General features: G+C 51.6%; 1 protein-coding gene across 3 annotated transcripts in view; it reads right to left on the reverse strand.

Moving 5' to 3' along the window:
* Cdc42bpb (CDC42 binding protein kinase beta) overlaps nt 1-12581 on the reverse strand; it is an 86342-nt gene that overhangs the window by 30660 nt on the left and 43101 nt on the right. For all 3 annotated transcript variants that reach the window (XR_001780447.2, NM_183016.2, XM_006515763.3), the window contains exons 5-9: nt 12395-12543; nt 5508-5601; nt 3785-3985; nt 2329-2577; nt 1353-1432 (exon numbers count right to left, since the gene is read on the reverse strand). Coding sequence is in view for 2 of the 3 variants with exons in the window: in NM_183016.2 (NP_898837.2) it covers nt 1353-1432; nt 2329-2577; nt 3785-3985; nt 5508-5601; nt 12395-12543 (773 nt within the window). In the remaining variant the exon portion in view is untranslated. The remainder of the gene's footprint in view (nt 1-1352; nt 1433-2328; nt 2578-3784; nt 3986-5507; nt 5602-12394; nt 12544-12581) is intronic.

The raw sequence follows: 12581 nt of genomic DNA on the forward strand, positions 1-12581 counted from the left end.
GGCACACGTCTGCAACAGGGTGCCAGTCGTCACTGTGGCACCAGAGATAGCAGCCACACACACCACATCAACACCACTGGCTGAGGCCACACATGGATGGATGGATGGATGTTCCTGGAACTGTCAAATTCATATCATAGGAGGAGCTGAACTCCAGCTCACTGCTGGGAACTAGGAATCAGGGTTGCAGAACTGATGAGAGGAGGCAGTGGGCTCTAAAGGCTCCTTGGCTGAGCACGAGTGCAAACAGCTGTAGACACCATGGGCTTTCATCAGAGTAAATCCTACTACCTGATAGCCTATACGCAGAGCCTGCGGACCCAATCCTGTTCCTGAACCTTCCATGTAACCTTTAAGAATGTTCTCTACATGTCCCATCCCATCTTCCCTCCCCACCCCACCAGCAGGGATGGAAACTAGGACCTTACGCATGCTAGCCAAGTGCTGCCACTGAACCACACTCCCACAGTCTTCCCATGTTATTCTGTGTGTATGAATGTTTTGCCTGCAAGTATGCCTGGGTACCCAATCCACACAGTGCCCAAGGAGGCCAGAAGAGGGCATCTAAGCTTCCGGGACCACCAATACACAGCTCTGAGCTGTCCTGCAAGCGCTGGGAACAGAAGCCCAGTCCTCTAGAAGAGCAGCCTCCCTCTTAACTGCCAAGCTATCTCTCCAGCCTCACTTTTTATACATTTAAAGGACTATAGAAGAAAAAACGAACATGTAGCAGAGAACAGAAGATACGTAGTGCAGTTATCCATTGCTTAATGACAGGGACACAGTGCTGACAGGTGACCTTGTGCCAAGAGTCTAGAGTGTTCTTACACAATCTGAGATCAAGTCAAAAGCAGGAGAGAGACATGCAATCAGAGATGCAGAGCACACGGCGCCCTACGCCACTGCGGGCGTGGTGGGACGCCCGCCGTATAGTGACCTAAGCCACTGCGGGCATGGTGGGACGCCTGCTGTACAGTGAGCCTTCTCTGCAGGACGACTGCTCTGCACAAACCACCAGAGCGTGCTGCAGCCGTGTGAGCCGGCAGGAGTCAGTCAGCTGCTACACGGCAGGCATGTCCACCGAACATATGTAGTTACAGTGGTAACCAGACCTTGGCACCATAAGGCAAGGGGAATTCCAGGTCACCGCTCTGTGTGGGGTCTGTTGTTGACCAAAACACTGTGAAGGAGTGTGTGACTACGTTCGCTGTTTTGCTTTTTATAGCAGTCATCAGTAACCGACAAGGGATCCCCTGTGTCTCCCGGAGCCACAGCCTCCCACCCCGACGGCCGAGCTCTCAGGCTGTGCCCACTCTGAGGGAAGAGCAATGAGAAGGACAGCCCAGGCGTACCTTTCCGTCGTGAATGTGAAACCGATGAAGGGCAAATGCAGTCCCGAGAAGCCCGTGTGAGAGCCGGGAGGTAAGATTTCCTGTGCACAGGAGAACACACAGCACACGTCACACAAGTTGACCTTCAAATGAGCAGCACAGGGCCACAGAAACAAAACCAAAACCATGGACCTGTCACCACTGTCCCTACTGTGAGCTCCACTGCACAGAGGAGCAGCCACGTGGGCTGGCAAGATGGCTCACCAGGTAGAGGCTGACAGGCTAGCCCCCCCCCCCCCCCCGGCTCCTGAAGCCTTTACATACATGAAGCAGCCGTGGGAACAATGACGCTGTAGCACAATAACCAATCTAACACTGAATAAAAAGGTGTAAAATATGAAAAAAAAAAGAAAAACTGTCTCATGTATGTTACAATGAGAGCATACTGTCTCACATGTGTGTTACAATGAGGGCGCTTTTTTTTTAAATCAAAAAAGAAAATCAAGCTGAAAGCTTTAAAGTAACTGCCAAACCTAAACAATGTAATATTTAGACAGGGTCTAACCATGCACATATGACAGGGCTGGAATTCACTCTGAGATGAGGCTGGTCTTGAACTGTGCAATCTACTTGCCTCTGCCTCCCAAGAGTGCTGAAATTAAAGGTGTGCATTACCACACCCAGCTGCTTTAGGTTTTGTGTGTGTGTGTGTGTGTGTGTGTGTGTGTGTGTGCGCGCCACATGTATGCAGTCACCTGCAAACACAGAGGAGAGTGTTGGAGCCCCTACAGCTGGAGCGGCAGGCAGCACTGAGCTGCCTCACATGGGTGCTGGGAACAGAGCCTGGGTCCCTCTGGAAGAGTCCAGGTAATCCTGCTGAGCCGCCCCTCCAGCTCCAGCTCCACAACTGGCTGACGCAGTCAGTAGACAGCAGCAGACACTGCTGACTCAGACCCACCATGAAGCAACCCCAGGAGGCCACGGGCCTGGCACTCACAATGTTTCTCAGCATGTCGTCGTCCACATCGAAGTTGGACGTGTCCGAAGGGCTGCTCACATCGGGAATGTAGGGCGCTTCAAGGTTTCGTATATTCTCCCAATTCAGACCTTCAAAGAATGCGTGTTTCTTAAAGTCTTCTATTCCATTCTGCCCAAGTCGGCGCTCTCTGCTGCATATTAGTCTCTGGATAAGGTCTTTTGCTTCTTCAGAGACATCGGTGACATGGGATGGGAACTGAAACCGCTCCTGGGGAGGAGGGGCAGCCAAAGACTGTCAGGAAAACCCAAGTCGAGGACAGCACAAGAATAATCCTGACTTCATCATTAACCAGGTGTAAGCTGAAGCTAGGGAATTCCCCCACCCCCAAGCCCTGAGACAGGGTTTCTCTGTGTAGTCCTTGTTAGTACCAGGACACTCCAAGCCCCAGCCTAACCATGTGACCCTTGACCTGCATTGCCAGGACAACGACCCTCAATCCCACAACCCACTTGGCTCAGTTCCCACCCTCACTGGTGTGACGTCATTTTCTGTATAAATTAGGGGATCACCCCCTCCTCGCTTTCTCTTTCTTTCTTCTCTCCCCCTTTCTCTCTTTTTCCTCTTCTCTGCCCTTCTACCCACTTCACCGCCCCTCTATCTCTGCACAATAAACCTCTCCCACGTGGAACTACCTTGGCCTGGTCTGCTGTTTGGTTTATCCGCTCAAAATATATAGATTAATATTATTTGATATTAATTAGCACATCAGTCCTGGCTGTCCTAGAACTCTGTAGACCAGGCTGGCCTCAAACTCAGAGATCCACCAGCCTCTTCCTCTGCCTCCTGAGTGCTGGGATCAAAGGTGTGTGCCACCACTGCCCCACTGGCTAAAAGAATTTTAATTCCAAAATGGCAAACAAAAAAAGCATTCCCTTTGGGCCTGCAAGACAGCTTGTGGGTAAAATACACCTAACCCTAACCGAGTTCCAGGTGCACTTCCCACAGCTCAGGTAAGCCACCGTACATGGGGACCAGTTCCATTCCTGTCCTCGCGGCGCCTGGTGTTTGGAGTTTGATCCCAGAACCAACAGAGAGAGGAGGAAACGCCACAAAGTCATGCTCTGGCTTCCAATATGCACTGTGGCACATACATCCACACACGTGTCACACATACATAAGTAAATTAATTAACTATCATAGCTGAGCAGTTAAGTACTGCCCACAGTGAGCCTGACAGACTTGATTTCTGGCTCTCAAAATACCAAGGAGCACAGACAAGTGTGCCATGGGGCCCGCACAGCGCTTGGCTAACACAATGGGAAACGCACTGCAGGGCTGGAACACAGGAGACATCTTTGAAGCATGCCTTCCTTTCTGTCCCATGTGTGCAGTGTCCCCATATCATGTGTGCCCCTGTCTCCCTGTCCCTCCCACCCCAGCCCGTGAAGGCGCTGGAACAGCGTTCGCATCTCACCTCGTGGTTCATGATCTTCCCGTATGTCTCCACCAGAGACTCTGCGTAGAACGGGGTTTCTCCGTATAGCATCTCATACATGCAGACGCCCAGCGACCACCAGTCACACTCGGGCCCGTATTTGCCCATGCCATCCTCCATGGCCTGCAGGATCTCTGGTGAGATGTAGTCAGGTGTGCCCACGGCCACGGAAGACTGAACCTTGGAGGGAGGAGGGGCGATGAGGGGTTCAAGAACACCATGAGCTAACGTTGCTCACCACGTTCCTTAAACAGCAGCAGCAGCAACAGAAAACAAACAGCCGTGGAATAACAGTGGTGGGTGACCAGGAATCAAGGCCAGGCGATCCAGCACACACGCACGCACACACACACACACACACACACACACACACACACACACAAGCAGTCTTGTAGTCTCAGCTCTGGTATGTTCCCAGCGGGCTTGAGTCTCCACAGGCAGCAGGTCTACCCCGCTGCCCATGCTTGCAGGGTTGTCTAGGGGCTCTGCCCAGGTCAGTTCTTGACTCTCCAGCACTTCAACACAAGACCTTAAGAAAAAAGCATGTGTTGTCTTCTAACAAGCTCCCAGGGGCAGTAGCTTCCTAACACAACCCACCCTGGGTACCTAGAGGGCAAACAGGCAGTTTGGCTCAATATGAACAGGATTCCCTGGACAGTCTTTATTCAGGGGTCTGAAACGGGGCAGTGGCCACAGGCCCGTCTAAGAAGAGACCATTCTCCATGGGGTCCCCTTCAGGAAAAGCATCTCAAGGGGAACGTGTAAGGAGGAGTGCTACTCTGGGTGGACAGCAGGGGCTGTGCCCAGTGACTCTGCTGTCTCATCATGTCCACTGTGGTGACCCTGAAGTGTGCCCTAGGACGCTGCTCTCATCACCACAAGAATGTTTTGGATTTGACCACAGCCTTAGTCTGACAACCAGTCAGTGTGGGATAGAGATTTACAAACAGTGCAGTGGCACAGAGCATACACACAGCTCCACGGCCCGTGCAGTGTGGTCAGCTGGTGTTTGCACACGGCTGCTTGCAAACACTCTGGTAGGCAATGTCAAGGCTGCTCACTTTTGGAGTACCTGGCATCAGTCACACTTAAGTGTAGGATCTATGGAAGCAAAGTATCCTATAGGGGGCAGCAGGGGCTGCTGTGGTCACAGGAGAGGAAGTGACGGCCCAGGGTGCAGTTTAACAGGGTGTGGAGCTGGCCACTGAGATACCACTGAGCAACTACTCACAGGCCACAGGCTCCAGTGTTGGTCTGACCGTGGCACCAGCTGAGCCAGGCTCCCTCCTGTCCTACAGCAGGGACGTCAGCTGGGGCTCACAGCACTTGGCACCAAGGAGCCCAGGCTGAGAAAGCTCACCTGGCAGAAAGCTACCTGAAGCAGAAGAATTCTGAAGAATGGTGCCCAAGGCTGACCTCTGGCCTCCACACACACACATCTGCATACTCCTACATACAAAACTGTACACAGCACGCACACACATATATGGTTTCAAACGTTAAAAATTCCTCAAGTAGAAATTTCAACTGTCTCCTAAACAGATTCGTTTTCTTAATTCAATTAACAGACCTGGTTTTCTTAATTTTATCTCAAACTGACCACTGGACCCCCTTTTAACTACAAGCCAAACTCAAAGCAATGGCAGACTTCAGCAGAAAATTAACTCAAAAGCAAAGGGCGGCCTTCAGCGGGAATACCTACAGTGCCATCATCGTTCATCTTCAAGCACGAGCCAAAGTCAGCCAGGCGGATGTGACCGTTCACATCTAGAAGGACGTTGTCGGGCTTGATGTCTCTGTGGGTGAGGTAAGCAGAGTGAGTTACCTGTGTCAGTGGGCGCACTGAGAGCAGCCGTGACCAAGCGCGGCAGCTGTCACCACTGGCACCCCTTCCTCCCATCAGCACGTCCATTGACTCCTGTCACCGGCCCCCTGGCTAAGGTTCCCTGAGTATGTCCTGCCTTCTTGAGGAGGCTCATGAGCCACAGGATCGGAAAATGACGCCTAAGAGCTAGGGAGACGGCTCAGCAGCAAAGCGTGCTTGACCTTCAGTCTTTGGACCCCAGCAACCACCTAACAGCCAAGGGTTCCATAAACGCCTGTAAACACAGCTCCGGGATCCCATGCCCTCTTCCAGCTCTGTGCTCTCCTTCTCTTGTTCTCGCTCTTCGCTCATACCCTCTCCTTCTGTCCCATTCCCCGGCCCACTCTCTCTCAGCATTGCCCGTGATGGCACCACACATGGTAGACTGTGGAAAATGCTATGGAGAGATCTAAAAGGAGCTCAGGGGCCGTGCAGCACAGAGGGAGGCACTGGCAAATGTAAGGAAGCCAGGGGGAGATGTGAGGCCGTGCTGCAGGCTAACAGTCTACTCTACACAGAGGCTGAGCAACCATACACAGCCGGCTACCACAGCAAACAGCACAGTCTCGTAGCTGAGGCAAGCCGCCCAGAGCCCATGCGGTCAACTGCCTTTCTACATGCCCAGATGCCGGCCTGAGGCCTGAGAATAAGATCATTACAGACCCTGAGGCAAGGGACCACGTCCACCAAAGCCATGCTGGCGTCTGTTCCCAGCAGCACAGTATAGCAGCCAAACCATGTTTGGTGTCCACTGCAGGAGTACACGTGCAGACTACAGGGCAGCCACAGGGGACGGCCCTGCCGGGGACACAGGGATCCCACCACAAACGCAGCAGAAGAGCAATTCTTACGGAGAAACGGAAGCACAAGGCAGGAGAGAACTAGCACAACCCATAACCTGAAATGAATCCGCCCACACAGTCGGGGCTGGGACAAGAAACAGGTCAGAGGCAGCGAGCTCAGAGGTGAGGCTAGAGGATCACAAGTTCAAGGCCGGCCTGGGCTACACTGTCAGACTAGAAAGAAAGGAGGGAAGGGGAAAGAAAGGTGGCAGAGACATGACGTAACGAAGGGACAGCTGGGGAACCAAAATGCCACAGCAGAAAAACTGAGCAAGAAACGGATTTGCTCAGAGGAAGAAATACAAGAGAAAAGTAAACTGTAACCCGAAGGAGTACTAACTTACAAGACGCTTAAGGGAAAGTGCATTTAAATCCAAGCCTAGGGAGGCACTGAAGAAGGAAGGTGGAGATGACAGAGAGGCTGGCGGAGGAGGGAAGAGCAGGCGAAAGAGCTGAAGAGAGAGGTGAGCCAGGGGAAAGAGGTGAGCAGACAGAAAAGCACTTAGTAAAACATGACTCCCTTCTGAAACAGAGCATTCTGGGTAAAGAAGACCGGCATCTGGTGAGACACCAGAGACTCAAAAACAAGCAATGTCCTGTTTCTTCAGACCCAGGGAAGACGACACTAAAACTCATGTGGAAAAATGAACTGACTAGAATAGCAAGAAAAGTCTCAAGAAAAAGTGGTGTGGGGGCTGGCGAGATGGCTCAGTGGGTAAGAGTACTGACTGCTCTTCCGAGATCTGACGCCCTCTTCTGGTGTGTCTGAAGTCAGCTACAGTGTACTTATTTATAATAAAAAACCAAATCTTTGGGCAGGAGCAAGCAGGGACTGAGCAAGCAGAGCTGACTGGAGTGAGCAGAGGTCCTAAAAATTTCAATTCCCAACAACCACATGAAGGCTCATAACCATCTGTACAGCTACAGTGTACTCACATACATAAAATCAATAAATCATTATAAAAACAAACAAACAAAAAAGATTGTTTAAAAGAAAAAGGAAAAAGAAAAAGCGGTGTGAGCAGATGTGACCCTCCAGTGGCGTCCAATGGCACCAGTGTCGGGAGCGCAGGGGAGGAGGGCAGCGCAGTCAGTCGGACAGAACATCCAGAAGCTCCACGAGGAACAGACCGCCCACGTGCGCGTGCCTGTTGATCCCAGCACAGACAGACAACGGACGGCAAGGGAGGACCGTGATCAAGGTCTTCCTGGGCTGAAGAGACAGATCTTGCATCTTTTAAAAAGAGAGGGAAGGGCTGGAAGGCTGGCTCGGTGGCTAACAACATGTAGTCAGGAGGACCGTAACTGCCTGCAAACCCAAGGGAATCCAGCACCTCTGGCCACGGTGGAGCACCTGAATTGACATGCACAAATCAACATACATGCACAGAATTAAAAATAACAAAAACAAATGCTAAAAAAAGAGATGAAGAAGAGAAAACTCCAGAGTGGCAGATAAAAGACAAATATTTCTTTGTAAGGAATAAGGCAGAAGCCCTAGTGAAGTGAGAACATATAACTCAGAAGCAGACACACAAGGATATAAAAAGGTTCAGCCTCACAAGAAAAAAGGAAAAGGAAAACTACAACTGTATGCCACCTCCTCGCCGTCGGTGGCAAGGGCTCAGCATGCGCAGTTGGCACGGATACAGAGGAAAGAGCATCTCACACACTGTGGACTGTAAAGCAAACAGGGATCAGCAACCTGTAAAAAGACGGCTCGTCGCGGGTATGTCTTCTGACCCAGAAATGCTGGTTCTGGAATTACTCTGCAGACACACTGACATTCACATGGAGATACAGCTACTCAGGGCCATACTGTGTGCAGCTGAGACACACCAGATGCACCTAATGCCCAGACCTAGGGCGTCTGCATACAGCAGAGCAGTAGACAGGTGTAACAGGGGCTGGAGGCATGGCACAGCAGTTGAGAGCACTCGCCAACCTCCCAGAGGGCTCACAGACCTCAAGGAACGCACACTGGAAATCAGCAGACGATCAGAGAGAAGCGGAGAACTTTCTGTGGCAGAAGATGGCTCCGAGGGCCTGGAAGTAGGTCACCCATGGCGGCCGCGAAGCCTGCCGGGGTAGAGCCTGTCAGGGGCCACTCGAGAGGAAGAGATGCACATGGGTTCAAAGTGCCTTTTCAGGGCACAAGAAGTGCAGGACAAGTCGTCGCGGGGCAACCTGGTTCACCGCTGTCACAGAACTGATGGGCAGTGTCTGCCGAGCGTGAACTGAATGCTTTACTCCAGGACCAGAGGACCAGCCGTGCCTGTTCTACTGCAAAGCACCACGTTCGTAAAAACACAGGGAGGATGAGGAAGGGTTCCGGATTTAAAAGGTGGAGAAGGTGGGGCTTGAGCGTGATTGGATCTGCCTCTCACCGGAGGACTGTGGTGGCCTGAAGGATACACACAGTCTTAGGCACTGGGACGTGGGCCACAGCTGGTGCTGTGGGGGGGCGAGGGAGTCTGTCACTACAGGTGGCTGTCACAGGCTGAAACCAAGCCACTTCCAGCTCCCGCTTCTCTTTTTGCTTCATACTCTCAATTCAACGTGTGAGCTTTTGGCTTCAGGGTCCTTGGCCCCAACCCTGCCACCGCAGACTCTTCTCCATCCGGGACTGTAAGCCAAAAGGAACTCTCTTCCTTAAGTTGCCTTTGGCCATGGCGTTTTACCACAGTGACAGAAGAGTCACACTACGTAAGGACCAAGGGCCAATGCGAGCACAGACAGAAGTAAGACCAAGAATGAGTTTCCCTGCCTGGGCACAGTGGCACACACCCTGAATCCCACATCTCCAGAGGCAGCCAGAGCTCTGGGAGTTTGAGGCCAGCCTGGTCTACATAGCAAGCCCAGGGCAGCCAGAGCTACATTATAGAGACTCTGTCTCAAAAACCAAAACCCAAAATAAACCAAGAGGTCTCCTGAGGCCAAGCACACTCTGTGAAGAGAACGCACCGAATCCTCAGACATCCAACACACACACCAATGCAGCTCTAGAAAGATGCTGTGCACATGTGTGTGCGCACGGGAGAGGGAGACACTGGGCAGGATGTCAGCAGCGCGTGGATCTGGGCAAATGCTTTTCTACTTTCTGGCAATCGTTACACGAGCTGGAAATTAGTTTAGACGTTGTTTTGGAAGGAAATGTTAGAGCTGGGATGTAGCCCAGCAGAGCGCTTGCTGGATAAGTGAGACCCTAAACTCAGTCTCTAGGACTCCAACATTAAAAGGGAGAAAGAAAACACACACTATAGACAGGCCAGGAGTGGCACTGCATGCTTGGACGCTCAGCATTAGCGAGGCTGTAGCAAAAGAACCCCGCTGCAGGCCATCTGGCCGTCAAGACCTCACCTCAAGCCCCAACAGTGTATGTATAGTACGGCTCAGGATATGTAATAAAAACCAGGCAAACCTAATTTATATCTCCAAGGCTGTAATGTAGCAGTCATTTGCCACATACAGCTACTGAAATTAACTAATTAAGAACCCAGGAGCCAGTGAGATGGTTCCCTGGGTAAAGGTCACAGACGTCACCAGAGGACCTAAGTTTGATTCCTGAGACCCTCATGGTTGAGAAATAACTCCCGCAATTTGCTAACTTCCATATGCACGTGTGCCTACAACCATACCAACACACACACACACACACACACACACACACACACACACACACTTTTTTTTTTAAATAAAAGGTATTCAGAGAGATGGTTTGGTGATTAAGAACACTTGCTGTTCTTCTACAGTTTGGTTCCTAGTGCCTAGTACCTAGTACCTAGTACCCAGTACCTAGTACCCATGTTGGGCAGCTCACAAGCACCTGGCCTCTGCAGGCTTCCACGTATACATGGTATACATACATGGCACATAGATACATACACATAAAAACATTTTGAAAACCTGAACTGCAACAGCCAGGCCTGGTAACACCCAGCCCTATGATCCCAGGGATGAGGACGCCCAAGCACAAGCCAGTCTGGGCACTGATGGGAGCAGACTCATGATGGAGGGCTGTGTGCTGTGGCTAAGTGGGAGAATGGGGAGGGAGCGCTACATTCAATCTCCAGTAGCGAAAACAATTAACAGTATCCCAGAACTGCAGGACCCGCAGAAGCAGGTGAGGCACCCTCACATACAGAACAAAAGGGGGCGCACTATCAAACCTCTCTGAACTAAAGGGCAGTTTGTTTGGCTACTCTGGTGAGCCAGCACCACCCTCTCCCCTGGAAATGACACAGCACTCAGTGAAACGGAAAAGTCCATCCTTCCACCGTGGGTGCTGTGCTCCCTGTCACCGTGGGTGCTGTGCTCCTGTGGGGAGTCTCACAGAGGCCTTCCAAGTGGTACAATCCTAGAAGAGCACCAGTGTGTGCTCAGCTCCTGCAAGGCCTGGGATCATCCCAGAATAACAGAAAAAGCAAAGAACAAATCAACCCCAGAGACCTCTCTCTCCGAAAAACTTTGTGGAGAAGGAAGACACGGGAGCAGCAATGTCCCGATCCCAGGAAGTGACATGTGGCTGGCCCCTCTCCGTGGATGAAGCCAAGCCACCAGCATGGATGGAACAGAAACCGAGACCTCACGAGCCTCTTCTCAAGAAACCGGCACAGCGAGGCTGAGCCTCACAAAGGAGGCCGGACATTCAAGAGATACACGGATCTGATTCGGAGGAGGAAGGCAGCTGCCCACTCAGAGCAGAGCGCTCTCTAGGGGTAAGCCCAGAACAGCACGACTGAAAAGGCTGAAGCACCAACAGAGGAGACATTCTGAGTGACCAGAGCTTGATGACATGAGTACGACCTGAGGGCGTTAGTGACAGATTCTCAAAAATATATACAGAAAAATCAGGAAAGCTTTTAATCCAGAGAAATGAAAACTAATCTAAGAACTACAGTCTTGGACCAACAAGATGGCTCAGTGGGTAAACTCGCTTGCTGCCAAGCCTGACAACCTGAGTTCAATCCCTCAGTGGTAAATGACAAGACCGTCTCCCGACAGTTGTCTGATTACTGCATATGCGTCACAACACGTGCACCCCTCCCCAAAACAAGCAAACAAATCTAGCAACAAAACACAATTGTAAGATGTATTATACTTTGGACCAAGGAGACGGCTCAGCCTTAGGGCCTGAGTTCAAGTCCCCAGCACTGGGGAAAGAAGATCCCGGGAGCTCATTTGCTGCCCAGCCTTGATGAGCCAGCAGCTTCCAGCTCAGTGAGGGACGGTCTCAAGTCCAGGAATCCGGCCTCCCCTTCTGGGTTTTCCAGGCACCCACACATGTGGTATACAAGCACAGACAGACACGCAAACAGAGAAAGATAAATTCTCCTTTTATACATCGCAGGGCTCAGCTGGAACAGTCAAGCAGCACTGTATACAGACTCCACCAGAAGCGATTTTACCAACCGGGCAATGGGAGAAAGAAAAAGGTAGCCCCGAGGGAGTGCACACCTGCAGGTGACTCTCCTGGCCTTCCCCACTGCTGTGACAGAGAACACCTAGGCTTCAACCCTCTCCTCCTCTGTGAGGGCTTCATGGGCCAGTCTGGACAGCTAAGAGCGTGGGGTGCAGTGGGTGGAGTCACCGGGCCAGTGAGGCCAGGCAAATAGGGACCCTTAAAAGCCATTACGGCTCAGCTGTTGGGAATTCAACCACCACAACTGGAGCAATAGGAGCCCAACATTCTGGGTGTTGCGGGGCTCAGGTTGTGATGGGAAACACAACTCTGTGCCCGAGCTTAGTCACTCGGTGAAGACTTGTCATCGGCCGGACTCCTCAGGTGGCCTGGGACTGAGGCCTGAGACTAGGAACCCCAAAAGGAGGCTTCGCCCTGTTTAATATCATAGTCACACATTTCATGAAGAGGTGGCTGGTTACCTGTGCACATAGTGGAGCTGGTGGATCGAGTCAATGGCCAACACCATCTCGCCAATGTAGAACCTCGCCATGTCTTCCGGAAGCTTGTCTTCAAACTTACTCAGCAGGGTCAGCAGATCACCACCTACATAGTAATCCATGACCAAGTACTGCAAATCAGAAAGAGAAGAGAAGACAGCTCTTAACA

The sequence above is a fragment of the Mus musculus genome, chromosome 12 (assembly GCF_000001635.26).
Source record: "Mus musculus strain C57BL/6J chromosome 12, GRCm38.p6 C57BL/6J".
Classification (NCBI taxonomy): domain Eukaryota; kingdom Metazoa; phylum Chordata; class Mammalia; order Rodentia; family Muridae; genus Mus; species Mus musculus.